We start from the raw sequence: 20,955 nt of genomic DNA on the forward strand, positions 1-20,955 counted from the left end.
ATCCATTTATAGGTCTACTAGAGGGTAGGGACATAAACTTGCATGAGTGATTGGTGTGGATAAGGGTGTAAAATTAGTGGAAAACTCAACAAGATAAAGACAAAAATAGAAATCATGGAGGTGTGATAACAGAAGAAGAGGAGTGATTGACTGCATGCAATCGGTAGAAGAAGATGAAGACAAGTTGAGCACAGGGTTTTTCATTCAACAATATTCTTACATTTTTAAAAAATTTAACTTGATTATATCAGCACTTAACTTTAATTTCTTAAAAGCATAAACTTTTTGGTTTTGTTTAACATCTTTTACTAATGGATGTTCTTAATTAAAAAACACAACAACAAAGGATGAGAGAATGCTAACGGGTCATAAAGTATGCACTAGTTCAAGGACCAATTTTATTCTTGTCTTTATGAAAAATAAATAAAATTTTGACTCATCACATTTATATGATTCAGGCTTTAAAGAAATTCGATTTTTTGAGTTTTTACAATGAAGCAAATGTTGGAAGATTAAGGTGGTGTTAAATTTGAACAGAGAGTTATTGAGTTCTTACTCATCAGTTTAAGCCAACTGAACTCACCCCTTGAGTTTAGGGTTTTCTTCAAAGATTTCATGTCTTTTGTCTCTCAAGCATCAGAGCTCAGGTAAATTGCAATTCACTTAATGCTTTTGGTATCGTAGAGTTTATGAATTTTCCCATATTTTGTGTTCATGTTAGGTTTAATCACAAGGTTGCTTAAAGCATTATGTCTCAAGTATCTAGTTTGAAATACTTAGATAGTTGCTTCTAACTAATATTTATAGAATAACACTAGGTTTTATGGCTAATTGGACTCTACTATTAGGCTCATTACACCGTTGGATTGTAACTAATGCAATGACTTATATTAGAGCATAAGTCGGGTATAATTCAAATACCTCTCCATTTATCTTCTTCCATCTCCCTTATTGTTCTTATCTTTCTCATTTCTTTTTATTCTTAGCCCCCTCTTTTCATTTTTTGTAATTGCTTTGATTTGGTCAAAGCTGTAGCTACCCCAAATCACAATTATCATGATCTAGTGATTATGGGGTTCTGTTTATTTACTCAAAATAAGGACAGCCTTACATTTCACGCTCTTGTATTGAGGTTTTGCTTGGTTGCTACATAATTAATGTGGAGCATCGCGTTGCCAAATATCGAAATCTTAATTGCTCATTTCACACAATTGTAGAAACAAATTTTGCAAAACTTTTGATTGAGATCGAAATCTCAACCCTTGTTTCAATCTCAATGCTGTAGGTGCTTTGGGCATTAATTACGAAACACCAAACCAAAACGCCTCGATATCATTCCTCTTCTGCACGGAAAAGATCTGGACTTGCTGATTCTGTTTAAGGCCTCAACCTTGGTCATTGTTTAGACCTGATACACATTAGGAAATTCTTCTACGATTACTAAAGTAAGAGCTTTCTTGCCAAAGCCACACACGAGATTTGAAGTCGATATATTTTTCTTTGTTGACAGGTTCAAGCGTAAATGGTTGTATAATAATGATTTTAACATACTTTTTTCTGTGACATTTGTCCATTTTGAAATAGAAATCATAAAAATATTGTATGGTAAAGTAATCTGCAATTGATATATTGATTAGCAAAAAAGTGCCAAATCAAACATTTGGCACACAAATTGGTTGTGATAGAGTTCTGACACAGAAGCAAATTCTCTTTGAAAGTGCGGGGCACAATACGACCTTTACAGCGCTAATCTGGGAGCATCTCTCTTGTGTCTTTCAACTCTCTCGCTCAACGAACTTGATGTCGTCTCGTCTCGCTCAACTCTCTCGTTTCTCTCTGGTCTCTCGTTGATTCTCTCTTGTCTCGCTCAACTCTCTCGACTCTCTGCTAAAATCTCTGCAACCGACTCTCTGCTAGAGTCTCATTTTCTGGTTTCGGAAAGACAAATATTCAGCACAACCGAAGGAAGAAAAGCTCCAAGCGTGACTGCACTCTCGTTCGCCACTTCAGCCGGACTCTACTTCCCGTCGACATTCCAGAAATCCCACTGCCACCAGGTACAGTCTTCTTCTTCTGTGGTAGCCCGCTCAGGTTCTTCTCATCTTCGTAATCTGAGTTTATTCTTTACAAAATCTAGTCCCTAAGTATTTTTCCCTAACCATTTTTGAGCAATTGGAACCTGGGGTTTTAACGATTTTGGCTTGTGGTATCTTTCCCTAACAATTTTTGGGCAATTGGAACCTGGGGTTTTAACGATTCTGGCTTGTGGTATTTTTTCCTAATTTTTTTTGAGCAATTGCCTTCTTCTGCTGCTTCTTTGTTCTTCTGGCTCGGTTGTGGATTGCTTGTTTCTCCCATTTTTCAAAGAAGTTCTTTCTTCTTCTTCTCTACCAGCACACGGTGTCCATGGAGTCGTACAAAAATTTGCAGAAGTGGTTTCGCGGTTTTCTTCGGTTTTACAACCTAAAAGGTCATAAATTCCCTAAATTTTGGATGGGAAATGTGATGACATGAAATTGAAGGAAAAACAATAATGTGACAAATTTGAATATAGCAACCATTAGTTTTCACACTTGTAGTCTTGGATCCTGAATCGTCTAACCGTAGGTAGCAAACCATTTGTATATTCTTGCTTCCATCTTTAAATATCTAGTGTTTCTAAAGGAACAAATGCAAATGTGTAAAGGAATTGTTCTATACTTTCCCAATTTGTGTCCATTCTTTTTATGCGTTTTGGAAATCAAGACACAGAATCGTGTCTGCTGTTGATGGAAAATGGAATTTGTGTCTGTTCTTTTCATGGGTTTTCGCACTTGTAGTCTTGTATTTTCTTGCTTCCATCTTTATTGGATTCCTCTACTGCTGGCTTGTTGGATTCTAGGACATAATTCCTCACTTTAATTGTGTTTATGGTTAAATGTTAGTGGTTGGTTCCTGGTTTCTTGTGATGGTTGGTTGTTAATGGCTTTTATTGATGGATGATGGTGAACTGATAAAAAAACAGAATGACATGGTCTTGTGAAAGGTTATCATTTATTGGAAAGGAATGAAATGCATAGTATTGACATGCTCTGCATAATAATTGACACTCTGCCATCCCATGAAGTCCAACATTCCATACTTCTTTGCTGCTGAAAAACCTTAAGCCTCAACCCTTTCTCATTTTAAAAGTTTTGGTTCAAATTCTGTTTCTTTTGAACTCTGGCCAGGTTCTAGTACTGATTTTCCTGCTCGATTATGAAGTCTTAAATTTTAAACATGTTTGGATGTGCATGCTTTGCCCACTAATTCTAGTGCTCGGATCTTTAAACAATCTGATCTCGACAGTTCAAAAACTAGCACAATGGCCTATAGGAGAAGTTCTGTTGTTGTTGCTTTATTACCTGCTCAAGAGTGGTTAAATTGAATGAATTAACCTCTTTCATTAGTGTATATTGTTTTGCCTAAAGAACAAAATGCTATGAACCACTGGAAATATCTCCAAATTCAGTTTCACTGGACTGTTCTGATGGGATGTGTAAAAAACACGTAACTGCCATTACCAGAGTCTTCAAAGTCATCTTGTTTTTACCATTAGTATTGCTGTTAGCGCTACTAGCTATGTTAATAAACCAGTCTTTGTTAGTGTGGGTGATTTGAAATTGCAAAATAAGGCATTGCTGGAAGCCATTGAAGACCTAGTATGAAAAATATATGAATCACATGCATTGAAATTTCCTCTATTATGCTTGTTCATAAAGTGAGTTATGCATGCTTGTTCATGTTTTCTATGCAGTTCTTGTCGCTTGAATGGCTCTCATGAAGGGGTGGTTGGGATTAAGCCACCTGATTTTATTTGAGCAATTGTGTATCAATTGATGTGTACTTACCTTTTTTAGTTATTTTATTTAAAAAAAAAAAAAACGTACTTATTTTGTACCCTGACTTTGTACATACCATATAAGATTCTATGCCAATTTTGCCAGAGAAACTTGCCCATCTGTGTCCATCCATACAAGATTTCAGTACAGATTCTGTGCCGAATTGGGAAATTTGGCACAAAATCATTGCCATACAACCCCTAAGTAGACAGTCGTTTCTTATGTTTATAAATCCTTAAATCATATTCAGTCCAATTTCTACCCATTTGTTGGATTCATTCTAAGTTAATCCTTAACAATTAATTAGATTTACTTGCCTTGTCTCTATTGAGACAATGCTCAAACTTGTCACTTAGTACCGCAATTTGCAGGATTATGCTTGGGAAAAGTTTAGAACTGTCGAGTACCTGCATAACGTAGTCTTACACTCCTAGGTCCTCACTTTGTCGATTGGAGGAAACCTGAGAAGTGGAGCATGGTTTGGTGCTCTAGAAATCCAATTTCGCATTCGCTTCCCTCATCAGGGCTTTTGCAGGTTAACCAATTTTCTCTATATGCTTTTCTGCATTCTTTCTTGGTTTCATTTTATTTCTAGTCATTGAGATTTCTGTCATTTCTTGCCAGATAAAGACGACCATGTCATGGTCTGTGAATTGCCCTAGTCTTCCCTTCCAGAAACCCAAAGGGTTATTCGTGATTGGAGCCAATGTAATGATAGTTCTTTCGTGAACTACAACTGTTGCATAAACTGTTTCTGTGCTATTTTCACCACCAGTTAATTGTTTCGTTAATACGAGATGTAGGTTACAGGTCGTGTCTATTGTTCAAATGATAGGTTTCAGGAAAGAGAACCAAAGTCGCTCGCTGTTGATAAGTAATTTCATTTTCCCCTTTCTTCTTCTAGGGATTTTTATAGGTTTATATTTTCCCTACATTGTTGGTATGCCCTAAACTTATTCTTCACTTTGACTGCCAAACACTGATTGCAGGAGATTGAATAAGAAATCTGGAAAAAAGGAGCACCATTTGTGGAAGAAAAGAGAATCAGCTGGGTCAGGGCAGAAGGCTATCAATCTTGTGCAAATTGTGAGTATTTTAATACCACAAACCACATTGTTTTCATGGGGTATTTTAATTAGGGAAGCCTTTTTGATGGAAGTGATAAGCCCCTTGTGCTCACGGAAACCAAGGGGATCCACGACAGAAAGAAGAAGAGACAGACGGGAAGAAAGGGGAGATCTTGGACAGAGAGACAGAGAAGAGAAGGGGAGGGAGACAAGAGGGAGAGGAGGGAAGAGGCAAGAAACAAAAGGGGAAGGAGAGAGAGAAGGAAAAAGGAGAGGGCACCTGGAGCCGAGGTATCCCGCGGTGAGGTATGTCTGTTCAGCTTTAACCAAGCGAATTTATTTGTGTTGTTTTTCCATTGTTGAGTCACTCTATTTGGGTACTTAACGAAGTCAAAACAACATTGTAGTTCTGAATGAAAGTTGGGATTTGCTTAAGCAATTCTTTTAATCCACATAAAGGAAAAACTTTTTCAGGTATTCCCATTGTTACTGAATCTTGAATTGGTAGGTGTCAGGACTTCCCAATGAGAAAGAAGCTGTATATGGAGCTTTAGATAAATGGACAGCTTGGGAGACAGAATTTCCGTTGATTGCAGCAAGTAAAGCTATAAGAATCTTGCAGAAGAGGAACCAATGGTTGCGTGTAATTCAGGTATACTAATCTGCATGTTTTATTGGCTAATGTTTATCTTTTATTATTAAATTATATGTGAAAAGGTTATACTCTGTGTCATTGGAATGCCAATTTGTATTATTGATAAGTTTGACAGTAAAAGCCATAACCTCTGAAGGCCATGCTTGGTGCGTTGGTCAAAGTTCTCACTTGCTGAATGCTTGGTCACGGGTTCAAGTCCTGAAAACAGGGATAAGGACCGAGACTCTACTAAACAGTGAACTTTGTGCATTGGCCATTGGGTATGGCCTTGCTCATGCTTTATCAGTCAAACTTGCTCATGCTGTATCAGTCAAACTTACCTTTCTTATTGGACATCATTCAATGCTAAGTTTAGTATCTCCTCTCCAGCTCCAAATGTTGGCTTCAGATTTTAGATGTAGGCTTTTTGATGCATTAATGAATGTACTTTGATGCTTAAGAGGGATTGTTTGAGATACTAATTCCACTCTATCCCAGGTTTCTAAGTGGATGTTGGCCAAAGGTCAAGGACATACAATGGGAACATATGACACGTTACTGTTGGCATTTGACAAGGATGGAAGGGTTGATGAGGCTGAGTCTCTATGGAACATGATTCTGCATGTCCATACACGCTCTGTCTCAAAGCGGTTGTTTTCTAGAATGATCTCTTTGTATGATCATCATCACATGATGGAGAAGATAGTAGAGGTGCTCATCTTGTCTCACTGTTGTTACAGCAATTTGTGTTTCATTTATGATGAACAAGGGTGTTCAAGATCCAATGTTTCTTTCATTTGGACATATATAAAAAAGGTAGGATTAATGGTGAGAATAAATAGTGATAAAAAAAAATCAACTGGTAGTCTGAGTTCAACAAACAAAATCAAAACATACAATTTGGTAATACCCAAATGCAGAAGTTAAATTTTACCCACTCACAACTGAATAATTAGCAGAAAGAATAAAAAATAGAGAAACCCAAACATGATAGATTTTGAATTGAATAATCTAGCTATGTAACTCACTCAAAATATAGGAAGAGGTCTTAAAGAATCCACCAAAAGAGGATAGGGAAAAAAATTAAACTGAAAATGAAAGTAAAGTTTTGTTGAATCCAGCTATGGAAGTATGGAACTCGAACTCTAGCAAAGAGGACTGAAGGAAATCTGCAAGCAGCGTTATGAAATAGAGAAATCCCAAGTTGAGAACAGTACTTTGCATCAAGTATCTAGCTAAGAGTTCATCTGAAGGAATCAATGAATATGACCAAAAGAAAAGAGCATGAAGGAAAGATTTTGTCCATGCATCCAGCTATGGAACTCAAAACTCTAGCAGGAGATCTGAAGAAATCTATGAAGAATAATCTTACTTCAGGATCACCCTAGAAGAGAAAAAATTTCAACTAAAAACTTCAGCCTCCTAAAGAAATGAATTCAACATTCATATGGGAATAGAGAGCCATTCAATCGATTTTCTGTTATGCAGTTAAAACTTTAAATAAATAGTGAACTTATTTTAACCAGGACCCTGTGTCAGACTATTAATTGAATATATCTGCAGGAGGTAGATATATAAAGACCCCAAGAAGGAGTGGACAATGGACCCTGTGGAGAATTAGTATCTCCCCCTTAGGAGTTCACATCTTTGAAAGCTTTTTCAAGTTAGGATTTTTAGCCCCTGTTTGCATTCTGATCACTATTACTTGGGGGCTTTTTTTCTCTGGAAATGAATTAATGTATGTAATTTATATTTATTACAACTTATTAAAATATCCTAGATATCTTGATGAAATATTGGAAATTAAGTTCTAAAAATTATGTGATGGCCAGCTTCCTCAAGTTAAAAAAGAAAATAAAACGATAATTACTGTATGGTCTAGAAACAACTTTGATCGTCAACCACAGATTTTAGTTTGTCTACCACTTGTGGGATGGGAAGACAAACTAATTGTTCCTCATCAAGTTTTGGATGATCAACACATCAAGTGTCAAGTTCTTCACATTTAAGGTATTTTGATTACTGATATCCCTTGTAAAGCTGAGGAAATGAACACTTACATTGATATTTTTAACAAGTTAGTAAGGACTACATTTTGGTTTTGTGAGTTCTGACATCTTCCTTGAAAAACATCCTTGGATCACTGATCTCAAAATAGGGAAACAATGGAAGCCTTGGACTGGTTGCTGCTATCTTTCTAACCAAACAATAGAAAGTCATAATTTATTGAAACTAAGTGTATGATAAAAATCCCTCATCTAAAACCTTAACATCTTCGTCATTTTGCCTTTAAAGTCATTGTCTGGCTTTGGAAAATTTAATGTAAACTAGACTGCAAATCCCAAAACAACCCACAAATTGGATTAGAAACAAAAGGCAGGATTAGAAAGTTTAAGGTTGTTGGTTTACTTCTTTGATTCTCTTAAGGTGTGAAGTAAATATACTCTCTCCTTTCTTTCTTTCCCCTATCAAAACACAGGTCTTTGCCGATATGGAAGAATTAGGGGTGAAACCTGATGAAGACACGTTGAGGAGAGTGGCACATGCGTTCCAGGAGTTGGGCCAAGAAGACAAGAAGAGGATGGTGATCAAGAAATACCAGTCAAAATGGAAATACATGCATTTCAATGGTGAAAGGGTTAAGGTAAGGACAGATATGTGGGAAATGGAATGAGGGTGGGTGAATGTTGATGGTGCTTGGAGCAGCATGTGACCTATGAACTTGGATCATCACATCTTGGTCCTTTATTCGACATTCCAAAATATGGAGACTAGAGGGAAAAGAGACTATTACTGATGCGAGGGTCTGAGGTCTGATGAACTAGAAGTTGCTCGCGTAAATGGAATGCCTTGAATATTGGTGAATCCTTCTGCGGGTTGATGGTGGAAGCTGTTTTCTTTCTCTGCATGTTTGGTGGGAGAAAGTCTTTCCTATCCAATTTTTTCATTATGTATAGTGTGAAAATGTCTTTGAAAAACAAGATTTGGTTATACCCAATAACATATTGAATCGGTGATAAACATACAGAGTTTTCTACCTTGTTTGGTTGCAAATGGAGTAAAGTAAAATTAGTTGTTGACCTATTTTTTCATATTGGTGTCATGATTATGCCATTCCATAAGGGGGCATTTGGTTCCGCAATTCGCTGGAATCAGATTCCAGGGAATCATGAGTCCAACAAAAAAACATGTTTGGTTAAAAATTGAGTCGGAATCCAGGTGATCCATGGGATCACCTGGAATCCACGTTTTAGCCTAAAAAAGCGAATCCACTAGAAACCACCTCATCGTTTCGGACATGGGGTATAAATATGGGTGATTCACTTTCAGAATCACCCATATCGTGAAATTTTGTCAAGGGTTCTTTGTCTCTGCGAGTGTTCCGTTCCGTTGTCGTTGAGCACTGTTGCTTTGTTGATCTCCAGCTTTGATTTGGCTTCTCTAGGGCTCAGCTTGTCTCTGTGAGTCTTCCATTCCGTCGTGGTAACATCTGGGCTGGTTCGTTGAGCTCCAGCTTCGATTTGGCTTTTCTAGGGTTCAGCTTGTCTCTTCGAGTCTTCCATTCCTTCATCGTAACATCTCTGCTGGTTCGTTGAGGTTGAGCTCCAGCTTCGATTTGGCTTCTCTAGGGCTGAGATTGTCTTTGCGATTCTTCCTTTCCATCGTTCATAACATCTCTGCTTGAGTTCTTTTACTCTCAGAAATTCAAATCTCGCATTGGTGGTTCGTTGAGCTCCATCGCCTTCTCTTCTAAGCTTCGATTTGGCTTCATTCACACCCATTTCTGCAAAAGAGATCCAGAAAAAAAGGTAACATCTCTCTTACATTTGTTCACTGAATGATTCCAGGTCTCTCTCTCAGTTCTTTGTCGTTTCTGCAATGGGTAAAATAGATGCTGTGTTATTTTCTAAGTTTATAATGATGCATCATCTTTTTTTGAGTTTTGCTCCACATCGATGTGCCTACAATAATGGATTCAGTTTAGTGGGCTTCAGGTTATAACCCTCTGATGACAGAGATGCCATTACCTTTCATTTACTTTTTGTGCCATAAATTTCATTTCTGAAATTGTCTATCGAAGTGATTTTACATCATTATTTTCTATAAACTGTAATTTGATTCCAGAACCTATTCCCAGTTGTTCTTCCAAAATATTTGCTTCTAAATGTGCCAACTACTCTTACTTTTCCTATTAAGTGGGGACTGTTATACTGAGAAATCGGTTTCATCCATGGTTAGTCAAGAAATAGAAGTGCAGATTAGCAGTCTGACATATCCACTCTTTGGCTAGATAAAGGTTTTCATGTATGTGTGGAACAGAGGAAAAATATTTGCAACCAGTTGCTCTGTTAATGGTATTATTATTAAGAACCTGATTACATAATTCACCATTGCATGATCCATGCTGACCGACTCAGTGTAAAAAAGTGTATCGGAAGCTTAAAATATGCAGGTTGCATTCTTATTCGTTTATTATAGGTTGGGACTCTTGTTAATCTTCCATTCTTTTTCACATGTAAATTAGTCTTGGACTTAATGTTTATTTATTCTGGTGGATATCCAGTAACATAACTCATTATCTTCAATAACATGACTTTTTTTTTTTGGGTACAAATCTTCTAGTACATGATCCACGTTCATAAATTCTGAAAAGATTTCCTGCCATCTTCTTGTTATGCTTTTCTATGGCACACTAATTGGGATCCAGGTAGCATCCCTGTTTATGCTTTCCTGCAAGTTGTTAATTTCAAGCTGAGATCAAATTGTCTTGCTTTCTTTCTTTTCTTGTCTTTAATTTTCTACGGAAAGAGCCAGTCAGAAGAGGACCCAAATCCAACAACTAAGAAACAAAGTGTGGGACAAGGACAAGATTCAGCTCATATTGATAATAATGCTGCACTGTTAGGTTCTGATATTATCATATCAACTTTTTGAGCTCTTAAATTCCACAGCAAGCCATGCCCAGAGTTTTGTTTCTTCAATAAGGACCACTGAAATCTTTCTGTACAATGTATAGGTTGAGGTTGTGTCAATACAAATTAGAGTTAAGGCATGAGGCCTCTTGGACTTTAAACATCAAGCTACTGATCCAATCTTAGACTTAGAGCAGACAATCTCAGAGGGAAAACAGCAGAGCTGAATAGCAAATGTCAAGTTATATCTTCACCTTATTGATTTTTTATTTTTTTTCTTGGGGGTGGAAAAGAAAAATTCGGGGGTGGGTGGGGGGGGGGGTTTACAAGTGGAGGCCATAGACCTTTCATACTACAAAATATGATGTGGAAACCTGAAGGAATGAGGACTCCAGAGCCCAGCCTGAAATGTACTAAAAGATTGTTGTGCCCTTCAACTTAAGTTGGACCAATCACTGCCTAAAATCTTAATGTCATGATGGACAAGTTTTTTTATTGATGCAATTAGGGCCCCAGAGATTCAGGACAGCAAATACCCGGGTAAAAACCTAGATTCATGAAATCTACCCCCACACAAAAACGGACGGAAGGGAGGGGGAAACCGATTCAAAAAGCCGCACAAAAAACACGCGATCAAAAAGGAGCCCGTTTCTTCCACCAAACAATAATTAACCCAAGTTGCCGTTAAATTCATTATCCGCCGCGGCCCCTTAGAGACTCTGAGAGTTACAAGCTGCTAACCAAGTGAACCCTAGAGTTGATTGTTAAAGATCATTAGCTTCTAAATATGCATTATCCTCTAGCTTACTTCCTTGAATTTGTATTCTCTCCATACAAAAACACACTTTTATTTAATTTCCATTGAAAATTCTAATTTAGAGTTTGTGAGACTGGAAATGATGTTTGTTTCTCATTTGTAATAGAATCTAAGTTGGCAGCCAAACTTTTTAGTGTGTTAAATTTGGACCCCAGATTATGTCTTTTAATGAAGACCCATAAATATAAGAATTTAATGTCCATTGTAATCTTTTAATTTGTTTTTGAGCTCTGACATATAGATTTCCTGATAGATAACTTCCAGTTTCTTGTTCCTTATGCCTATGTTAGAATAGTTGAGTGATGATTTAGAATGTACTACATCTTCAAAATTTCTAATATTATCTTGTTACTTCGTCTGTGAGCTTGAATACGATGCAAATGTGTTTAATTTTGTAGTCTATTCTTCCTTGAAATCTTCTCTGTTTTGAAGAAATGTTGGTGGGTTTAATATCTGATCTGTATTACATGCTATTCTTTTGCTTGATTATTGATGACTGCAAAAATGGCCACCTCTTTTGTTCTTTCAAATGATTGTAGACATTATGAACTTTATTTTGTCTATTTGTGAGTTGTATAATGGATATTCTGTAGGGGACCATAGGTATTTGTTTGATTGAAATATTTTTTGGCTAGAGAATGCTATTACTTTGTTTATTAAGTTAATATCTCTTATATCGATGTGTGGTTTCCTTACAGAGGAATCATATTAATCTGAAAATATCCTATACCAAACAATTAAAAATTCCCAGAAAAGATGGATTCAAATGAACAACAAAACCCATACTAAATGTTCTTGTTGTGAGTGAAATGTTGGACCTAGTTGTTGCTAGTTATCCAATTCTTATTATTTATGTTTGTTTTTTTCCTAGGTTTGTGTTAAGTTGTTCATTGATGCAATTTACTTTTCCTGTTTAGATATAGTATATGGATGTTGGATGGTCACATTTATTGTTCATGAGAAAACCAATATCATAACTTCTCCTATCTTGATCTTTGGTATGTAAATTGGAAATGTTAGATGTGCATAATTTTGTAAATGTTCAACCTAACACAGTATTTTGTAAATGGCACCTGACTTGAGTATTTTAAATTTTATTACCTACTTACTATTTTAAAATTATGTGTTTCAAAGATACATGCTGTCAACATAAATCTCAAAACTTAATTCCTGGTAGAAAATGAAAGTCAAACTCAAATTACAACAATACCCTGACAAATGAGATCCTGTGACAATCCCTATTGGACTAGAATCATTTGTTGGAGCTGATTTGTCTTGAGCAAGAGACAATCTTGTCCAAACATGCACATGCAACTGCACCATATAGCCATCACTTCGATGACCTTCCTGTGATTAGTGCATTGAGCATTCCCATGCAAAGAGCTGCATAGGAAAAGTTGGGCAACTGTCAGACTGCCTTTATGGCTTTATGCTGGCATTGTCTTTCTGTTTTAGTATTCTATCTCTAAGGACTTATATGCATTATTTTTACATTGCGTATTCTTTCAAAGTATGGTGTAGACCTTAGAAGGTAATGACTTCTAGAGACCTTACATTTGTTGTATACCTATTCAGGAGGCTTTTGGTTCTTAAGTGATGTGAGAGTATGAAATGCGTTTTTAACTACTCATTATGCTGATGATGTGGGGGTAGGGGTCAGTTTACCTTGCCCCCACCCCCAAAACACACACGCACATGCAAAAGAAGGGATATAAGTTCCAAATCATCTAATAGGCCAGGTAAGCCTTGTAATCAAGTCCAATGGAACTAATTAAGGCAGAAGAAGCATTAGTGGAACATAGATGTTGTTTTGGCTGTTTTTTGAATTTTCTGGTTTTTTTGGAAGTCAAAGTTGTTCCATTTTCAGACCATAGCCTTTTTCTCTGGGCCTTCTTGTTTTTGTAACTACAAGTACAATTTATTTCCAAATATTGTTGCTGATGATATCTGGTTTGAATGACTGATTTCAGGTAGGTGCTTATGTCGGCAATCTTCTGGTTTTGTCTCTTTTTGCTCTTTTTATTGCCTTCACTTCTTTTAGATTTTCCGCTCTTTTCTTGCTTTTATGTGAAGAGTACCCATTTCAAAAGAAAAACCAATTACTGTTCTTAAAGCAAGAAAAAGTTCAGAAAAGCTCTGCCACAGAGAAATGGATACATAGCAAAATAAAAGAAAGGAAAAGGCTAGCATTGTGGGAATCTTTCTCGTTTTCCAGTGTATATCTGATCCCACAGCACACACACACACACTCTCTCTCTCTCTTTACCTGTCTCTTTTATTTGCAGGCTCTATGTGCATGTGTGACTTCTTGAGATTGGTCATGGATTTGGGCAGAGCTTTTGTCTCTTTATGGGATTTTCAAGTGGAGATGGATTTGTATGGCTATTGTCTGTTTCTTCTCCTTCCTTCAGTCTTTAAATTGCTGGATTTTTTTAATCCACTCTTGTTTTGTTGATCTTTTAGGATCAACAAGAAGTACGAGTTCCTTTGAGGCCTGAGATTGAAGAGATAGGGGTTCAAGAAACTTTAAGCATGGAGAGCGGTAATGGCTTAGAACTAGATCTAGAGTTCAAGCCAATAGAGCACCCAGTAGAGCCACTTGATGAGGATATGCCAGTCAAATGCCCAACTCCTGGCTCTTCTGTGACAAATGTAAGGAAATTCAATCTGTTGTTAATCTCTTAGGTTCCTTTTGGCGTTCTGGTTCCTCTTTTCTTCTCCAGTGCTTGCTTCAGTTTCTCTTTCCTCCATTGTTACAAAGCTCTGCTTTTGTTTTCTATGGACTAAATGAAACTGAACCTCAAATTAAACCATCTTATGTTTCCTTTTTTTCTTTTTTCTTTGATGGGTTTCCTCTGTTCTCTCTTTTCTAGGTGCAGCTCCTAATGCCCTTTGAGTCCTTGACCTGCATCACAAACTATGAAATCCCAAATTTAGTATCTTCTGGGCAAGTTCTATAGATAATGAATCAGTTTGGAGTATTATAATTTCATCTACTGGTTAGTTTCACATGAAGGAAAATCTCATCGACTCTATGCGGAAAACATGTTTAATCTGTACCCCGTGAACCCTACTTCCCTTCTACCCCTGAAAATATTATAAGGTTCCTTACATCTGATGTCTGGAATGTCTTAGCTGAAGATTCCAACTTAATTTAAAATTTGGATATATAGAACTACTCTAGGCCTTTTAAACATACAATCTTGTTTAATTGTTTAGGGATCATTTGGTCATTTTTCCTTAGTCGGTCAACAAAAAGTTTGCCATTCTTGTTTACTGAACTTGGAATGTGAAATGTATCAGGCAATCGTCTGTAGAAAATTCCACAAAAAATGGGAGTAGGTGATCTATTGGAGGTGGGAGGTCAAAATCAAGTGCCACTTCAGATAGCAGTTTCATCATTGCACAGATTTTGAAGGCTGAAGATGACATTGAAGATAGCATTTTTCAATGTCCTGTGTTACTTCATGTTCTGTTGTTGTTGTTTGTTAAATTTGTGTGGTCTGTTTTTCTTATGGAGATTTCAGCTGTTCTGCTTGCTGGTGGTTGGAATGGTGTATGGGAGTTGGACAACACCGATGTCCTGATGTAGGTTTTTGGCGGTTGACATGTAGGGTTACAGTTGGAATTCCTGCAGTTTTGACACCTTGATTCGTCATCCCACAGTTGGTGGGAAGGTCTGGATTTGATGTTTGTTATGAACATTGTATTCTCCTTGTTAACCAACTAGAGTCATTGAATGTGTACAAATACTTTTGTGTAGCAAATCTTGTTTATGGTTCAAAAATTTCCATTCTTGAAGGCTATGATAGTAGGTGGGATCCAGATAATCCAATATTATAAAAACCATTTTAATGCCAAAGGATCAAATACCTTACTAGTAACATCACCTTCACCCAAACTTATTAACAACCATGGGTTCAAAAAGCTTAGGATGAACTCGTTAACAACTGTAATGAGTTGGAAGTTGGAACATAAAACTGGGTTCTAATAATTTAATGTTTAATTGCTGATATTTAATCTTGACCAAAAATGTGTCTCAATAATTTCATGGTCAATGTATTGAATTTTGTAAATTATTGTTATGTTCTTTGGTTAATCAAATAAAATAACAAAGCAGATTCACTTTTAAAATCGGGGTAACCAAACACTATTTGACAGATTCACTTTCAAAATCAGGGTAACCAAATGCTGATTGTGATAGATTCACTTGCCAGAATAAGGGTAATCAAACATGATTTTTTTTAGGAATATGATTCTACAGAACCTAATTCCATAGACTCATGATTCCCTAGAAACATGATTTTGAACTCGATTCCACAAGAATTGCGGAACCAAACGCCCCCTAAGACTCCTAGAGCAGCATGTTGCATCAAGAAAATTTTATACCTTGTTAATAGACTTACAACTCGTGCACATATCGTTGAATGTATTGTAACTTGCAAGTATGCGTGTTCAAATCCATATTTTTTTGGGTAAACCATATGTTCATATCCATGTGTGCAACCCATATGAACACATGGATGGTATTGTCCTTTCACATTTATAATTTTGAGCTTACGAGGTGCGAGGCAGAGGCATGAATAAGTTTGTGTTTTGCTACAACACTTGAAAACTAAATAGGGAGATTTTCTAGGTTCTTAATTTACTTTTGCCTTTTATAAATAAATTAAAATTTGTATTTTTGTTTAAATATGAAAATTACTCTACAGGGGAAAATAATACCCTAGCAATCAAAAGTCCAAGCGCAATGCTAATAAGGTTGTCAATTGGATATCTAAAGTGCATCTTGATCATGGGTACTCTTGGATGTTCTTTTAGGTTGGTGAAGATCCTTAAAGTGAATGATGAAGCCATTCATTTGAATGGTGAAGCCATTCTTTGTAGTTTTCTTTCTTTTTGGGCCTTTGCCCTGTCTTGTATCATAAAAAAATGCCCAAATTACTTTTCCTAGGAAAGTAAATTTCACCTTACATATAAATATTTGCAATGCACTTGCAATCAAACTAACTCTAAGATTTAGATTGCAATTGTTTTCATGTAGGGGGAGCTTAAACACGTTTTTCATCATGAAACTCCTATGGCAAGCCATATAAGCGATTAACAAAATAGCATTAGATTGGTCTATGACCAATCCTACCTGATTATATATATTGTCTTATGTCTCTCCTAGTCTTTTACTTCTTATGCTTCAATTTTTTTCTTGTTTCTTTTTTTAACTAGTAAGGACTTTTGTTTTTGTTTAACATCTTTTACATATTGTTTATTTACAAGAGAAAAGGGGTGAGAAAATGGAGAAAATAGAAAAGGAGAGGGAATGATTTTATGAAAAAATTGAAAATGTGCATTTGATGTGATTCTACCCCCAAAAGATTCTCTTTGCAACTTGGGCCTAGCGAATGGAAGTGGGGTAATGGAGAGAGAAGATGCGGGAAGGTTTGAATCCAAGACCATTTTGGTCTTACTGTCTTTGTTGTAAAGACTGACACCATTATGGTAGAAACACATCCACATCATGGTTTGGTTTAAGAGTGTGGATCATATTCTCTCCTTACTGTGGTCTCCTGACTTTATAACCACATATGTATGGAGTCCACAAGTAAAAAATAATAAAAATAATTTAAAAGTGAGACCCATCAACCTCCTGGGCCTAGGGAATGAGGATCCACTCTTGAGGGTAGGATTGGAATAGAAGAAGACTGAATCCAATCGAGGAACATGACCAATAGCTTGGACCCTGAACTAAGTAGGCCTTTCTAGCTAGGTGATCCGCAACACAGTTTGATCTCCTAGAAACATAATGGACCTAAAGCCCAAGAACTTACTTGATGAATTTGATATCTTCTATCACGGGTAAAATAAATGTGGGGGTAGGGGACTCGGATAAATAACTCACAAGTAGTTGGGAATCGTTTCTACCTCCACGAACTCAAAGCCATGATAGCCTCTAACATCCCCAAAGCTTCCCCTCAATCACCGAGGAGAATGATTTGGGAATGGATGATGCCACAAGTGGTTTTCCTTCCCAATTCTAATGATGATCCGGATACCACCTTTTCTTGTTTTCTGCTGCCATGATGCATCTGTATTCACTTTGATAAAAGGTTGATTTGGTGCCTTCCATTCCAACCTTTCCTCCATTTCGGTTCCAGTTTCAGCTGTAGGATTGTGATTTTCCTTTTTGATTGCTAACCAAAAATCAGAGTGAGCTTTTAATGCCAGATGCATTACCTCAGTTGGTGTCATCAAATTTTCTCCAACGCCTGAACGAGCTTTCCACAAGGACCAAAGGATAAAGGATATCATACTTTTCACTTTTTCCCCATCCTTCTTCTCTTTGGTCTGTATATCTGCCCAAGTCTTCATCCACTCGGCCATGGTATAAAATTCCTTATGCAAACTTCTCTAAGTTAATGGACTCCCAAACCACACTGCTTTAGCAAATTCACAATGGAAGAGAGCGTGCGTGATAGTTTTCTCCTCCTTTCCACAAGCCTCACAAAGCTGATCCACTCTTGATTTAGATACCTTACTTTTCTTGCACTCAAAAAAAATAAAAATAAAAATAGTTTACCAAATAAATAAATAAATAAATAAAAGGAAAAACTTATGTACCTTACTTTCCTACCCTTTTCTAGTTGGACAGCATAGTGGGTCGGCCCATGGATAAATTATTTTCTTTTGCCATTTGAGTCCAAAAATCCACACCCTACCACGGCCACGGTTTCTCTCTCTCTCCTCGCTATAAGAACCACAAACTAGGGTTTTTCAGACTTCAACGAAGGTTTGTGAATTGGTGAAGCGGCGTCCTTGTCTCTTACGCATCAGAGCTCAGGTAATTTGCAGGCTTTCTCTTAATGCTTCTGTTATCGTATTGCTTATGAAAATTTTCGTTTCTTGTTTAAAATTTTGTTGATCTATCGAAGTTTGTGTTATCAAAAAGCCGGGTGTCCCTTCTTCCATCGTTCTTCTCTTTCTCGTCTCTTTTTTCTTCGTAGCACCCCTCTGTAATTGCTTGGATTTGGACGAAACCGTAGCAACTCCTTGATCACAATTATCCAGAATGGTTGATTCTTGAATTCTGTTTATTTCCTCGAAACAATGACTAACCCTAGATTCTGTTTAAGGTCCTTAGCTACGATTACTAAGCCAAGAGCTTTTTTGGCATCTGAAGCCACTAAGGAGATTTGCAGTCGAGATCTTCTTTGGTGACGGGTTCGAGGGTAGTAGACAATCGTTTTTTGTGTTTATAAATCCATGACCATATTCAATCCAGTTCCTACCCATTTGTTGGTTTCATTCTAAGTTTCTATTAATTAGATTTGCTTGCATTGTCTCTGTTGGTACGAGTACTGGATCGTGGAGTCGTTCATTGCCTTCCACTTTCATAGTTTTTCTTGTCCGTTCTTTGTTAGATCTTTTTGTCTGGGAAGGCATAGGGGTTTTGTGGCGGCTAGTATCTGTTGGGGCTTTTTAATTTCTGATTTACTCCATTAGGATATTCTGATGCAAATTCTTACAATTGTTACAATCTCTTTTGTGCTCCTTTTGGCTGTGAACCACACAGGATGGATAGTCAGGTGAAGCTAGCATCTGTGGTGAAGGTGATGGGTCGAACAGGATCCAGAGGTCAGGTTACTCAAGTGAGGGTTAAGTTTCTGGATGACCCAAATCGGCTCATTATGAGGAACGTGAAGGGACCCGTCAGGGAGGGAGATATTCTCACCCTTCTCGAGTCTGAAAGAGAAGCGAGAAGGTTGCGTTGAGTTCAGTTGATTCAATTCAACAGGATAATGGTTTTCAGTTTTTGTTCTGGAAAGTGTCATTTTTGGCTGGATCTGATCCTCTGAGCATCAGTTTTAGTTTTTTAACTTTGTTATGAGAACAAGTATTGAGTCTATTGTAGTACTCGGTGATTGCGATACTGTTACTGTTTTTCAAGTAAAGCTACTATCTGCTTAAGCCATGGATCCTTCTCTTTTATTGCTTTAAATTTGGATTGTTATTTGTTTTTATGTTTGGGTCTTGTGGAGCTAAGAAGTAGAATCTGTGGGTTCCGTCGGCATAGTTGGTCCTTGAATCAAATGGGATTTCTGTAGCCCTAGCACTGTCTAGGGGTTGGTTGGCATTGGAGATGGACCAAGCAATTTGGGCATCTGAAAATCCCAGATGGGAGGTTTATGCTTCTTGCTGGAATTTTATATTTGCTGCAGCAGTTGCAGCCAGCAGCCAACGGTTATGATCAGGTCATTTGCACTGAGTTGCATTCGATGGTTTAACAACCCAAACTCAAATTGGGAGGTCTTGAATTCGCACCCATCTGGAGGCACAACATTCAGAAAAAAGATCTTTTCTCAGACCTAACTTTAAATCGATCAGAAAATTTAGCAGTTGAATAGCTGCTGTAAATCTGAAATAGATAACGCTTCCTCTTTGTTCATGTTAATGTGAGTTTAAAGAGTAGCATGTTTGTTGCAGCTTGAATATAAGTAAAGAAGTTTTATCAAGAATTGAAAAACCCAAAATCATGAAAGAAGTAAAATTAAAACAAACCTTTGTTCTACAACCAGGATCTCTAGATTCAAACAAATCAAACAAAAAAAGAGAAGAAATAGTATGTTGTTGTGAAATCCAATTAAATAAACAGTGTTTTTGAGAGACCGTTGAATCAAAGAGAGAAACTAAACATGCATCAAAATCAAAATTTAAACGATGAAGAAACTATCAAAATTGTACTTGAGAGCCAAGGTTGATTTTCTTGTAGCTGTGGTCAAAGCTCCAAATTGGGGATCTCCACAAAATTCTCTTTAGCATCGTACCAAGGTTAGACTGATGTTAGAGTTTGTTCTTCCCTTGAAGATCGATTCAGTCCTCTCATGCACCATCTAGACGCAATCAACTTGCAAATTGTATGCTAAAATTACATCGACTTATCAATCAACAACAATGGTAAGATAAGTTTCGAACAGAATAGATCTGTAAAGAACGGAGGCGAAGTTTCACTATTTACAGGTTGAGTGGGACAAATGCGAAGAAGTAGAAGGAGGAGGTTTAAAAATCGGATCTGAGATGGAGAAGGTTTAAAAAATGGGGTATGAGCGAGGAACTTTCTTTTGTAAATTTGAATACTTAGAACCTTTAAATATAAAAAAACTAAAACCATATTTACCAACACCCCCTACACTTCCAATTTAAACCGTCAGATGTGAATTAGTACGCGTGGCGCGATTGTAACTGTTGGTTGTTGGCTGCAACTACTATAGCAAATAAAAATTTATGCTCTTCTCCATCATCTGATTTTGGGACCGCGTTTACAACTTGATCAATACTAGAACGCAAGGGAAGAGAAAATTAAGAAGCTTAAGTGTGAGTTTTGTAATGGTTTTTTCTAAGAAAAGTGGTATGAGTATAATTTTGACTGTTTGATAAAATTTGTGTTAGAAAACACTTGAGACAATGACGATCTAAAAAAAAAATCTTATAAAGGCAAAAAGGAATTAGAAGTTTAATGTGAATGAAATTTAGGTCAAGTGTCTTCTTTTTATGTAATTTGGGCTCTTTTTGGTATCAATTCTCATTCTCTATTATGCTTATTTAAAATAAATAAGACAAAACAATGGCAAGAATGAAAATGGTTTGGGAAACAAAAAAAGAAAGAAAAAAG

The 20,955-nt window shown here is 36.8% G+C and overlaps 2 protein-coding genes across 4 annotated transcripts; both read left to right on the forward strand.

Moving 5' to 3' along the window:
• The first annotated feature begins 1,717 nt into the window (after positions 1 to 1,717).
• On the forward strand, positions 1,718 to 15,425 carry LOC149015111 (Pentatricopeptide repeat (PPR) superfamily protein). 3 transcript variants are annotated; one of them, XM_089155284.1, is made up of 8 exons: positions 1,718 to 2,057; positions 4,232 to 4,395; positions 4,485 to 4,568; positions 4,664 to 4,734; positions 4,850 to 4,946; positions 5,436 to 5,579; positions 6,060 to 6,272; positions 14,595 to 15,425. In XM_089155284.1, exons 2-8 carry the CDS (start codon positions 4,336 to 4,338, stop codon positions 14,631 to 14,633), a joined length of 708 nt encoding a protein of 235 aa, XP_089011410.1. In that variant the 5' UTR covers positions 1,718 to 2,057; positions 4,232 to 4,335; the 3' UTR covers positions 14,634 to 15,425. The 3 variants fall into 3 exon arrangements, with proteins under 3 accessions (XP_089011410.1, XP_089011408.1, XP_089011407.1); XM_089155282.1 differs by lacking the exon at positions 14,595 to 15,425 and adding an exon at positions 8,041 to 9,440 and having other exon boundaries at positions 1,743 to 2,057; positions 4,295 to 4,395; XM_089155281.1 differs by lacking the exon at positions 14,595 to 15,425 and adding an exon at positions 8,041 to 9,440 and having other exon boundaries at positions 1,744 to 2,057.
• A 2,592-nt stretch (positions 15,426 to 18,017) lies between these two features.
• LOC149015112 (small ribosomal subunit protein eS28) lies at positions 18,018 to 19,253 on the forward strand. The gene is made up of 2 exons (XM_089155683.1): positions 18,018 to 18,126; positions 18,859 to 19,253. Exon 2 carries the CDS (start codon positions 18,860 to 18,862, stop codon positions 19,055 to 19,057), a length of 198 nt encoding a protein of 65 aa, XP_089011809.1. The 5' UTR covers positions 18,018 to 18,126; position 18,859; the 3' UTR covers positions 19,058 to 19,253.
• Positions 19,254 to 20,955: the final 1,702 nt, after the last annotated feature.

This window comes from Hakea prostrata, chromosome 5 (assembly GCF_041222555.1).
Source record: "Hakea prostrata isolate BN-2017 chromosome 5, UWA_Hpros_2, whole genome shotgun sequence".
Lineage (NCBI taxonomy): Eukaryota > Viridiplantae > Streptophyta > Magnoliopsida > Proteales > Proteaceae > Hakea > Hakea prostrata.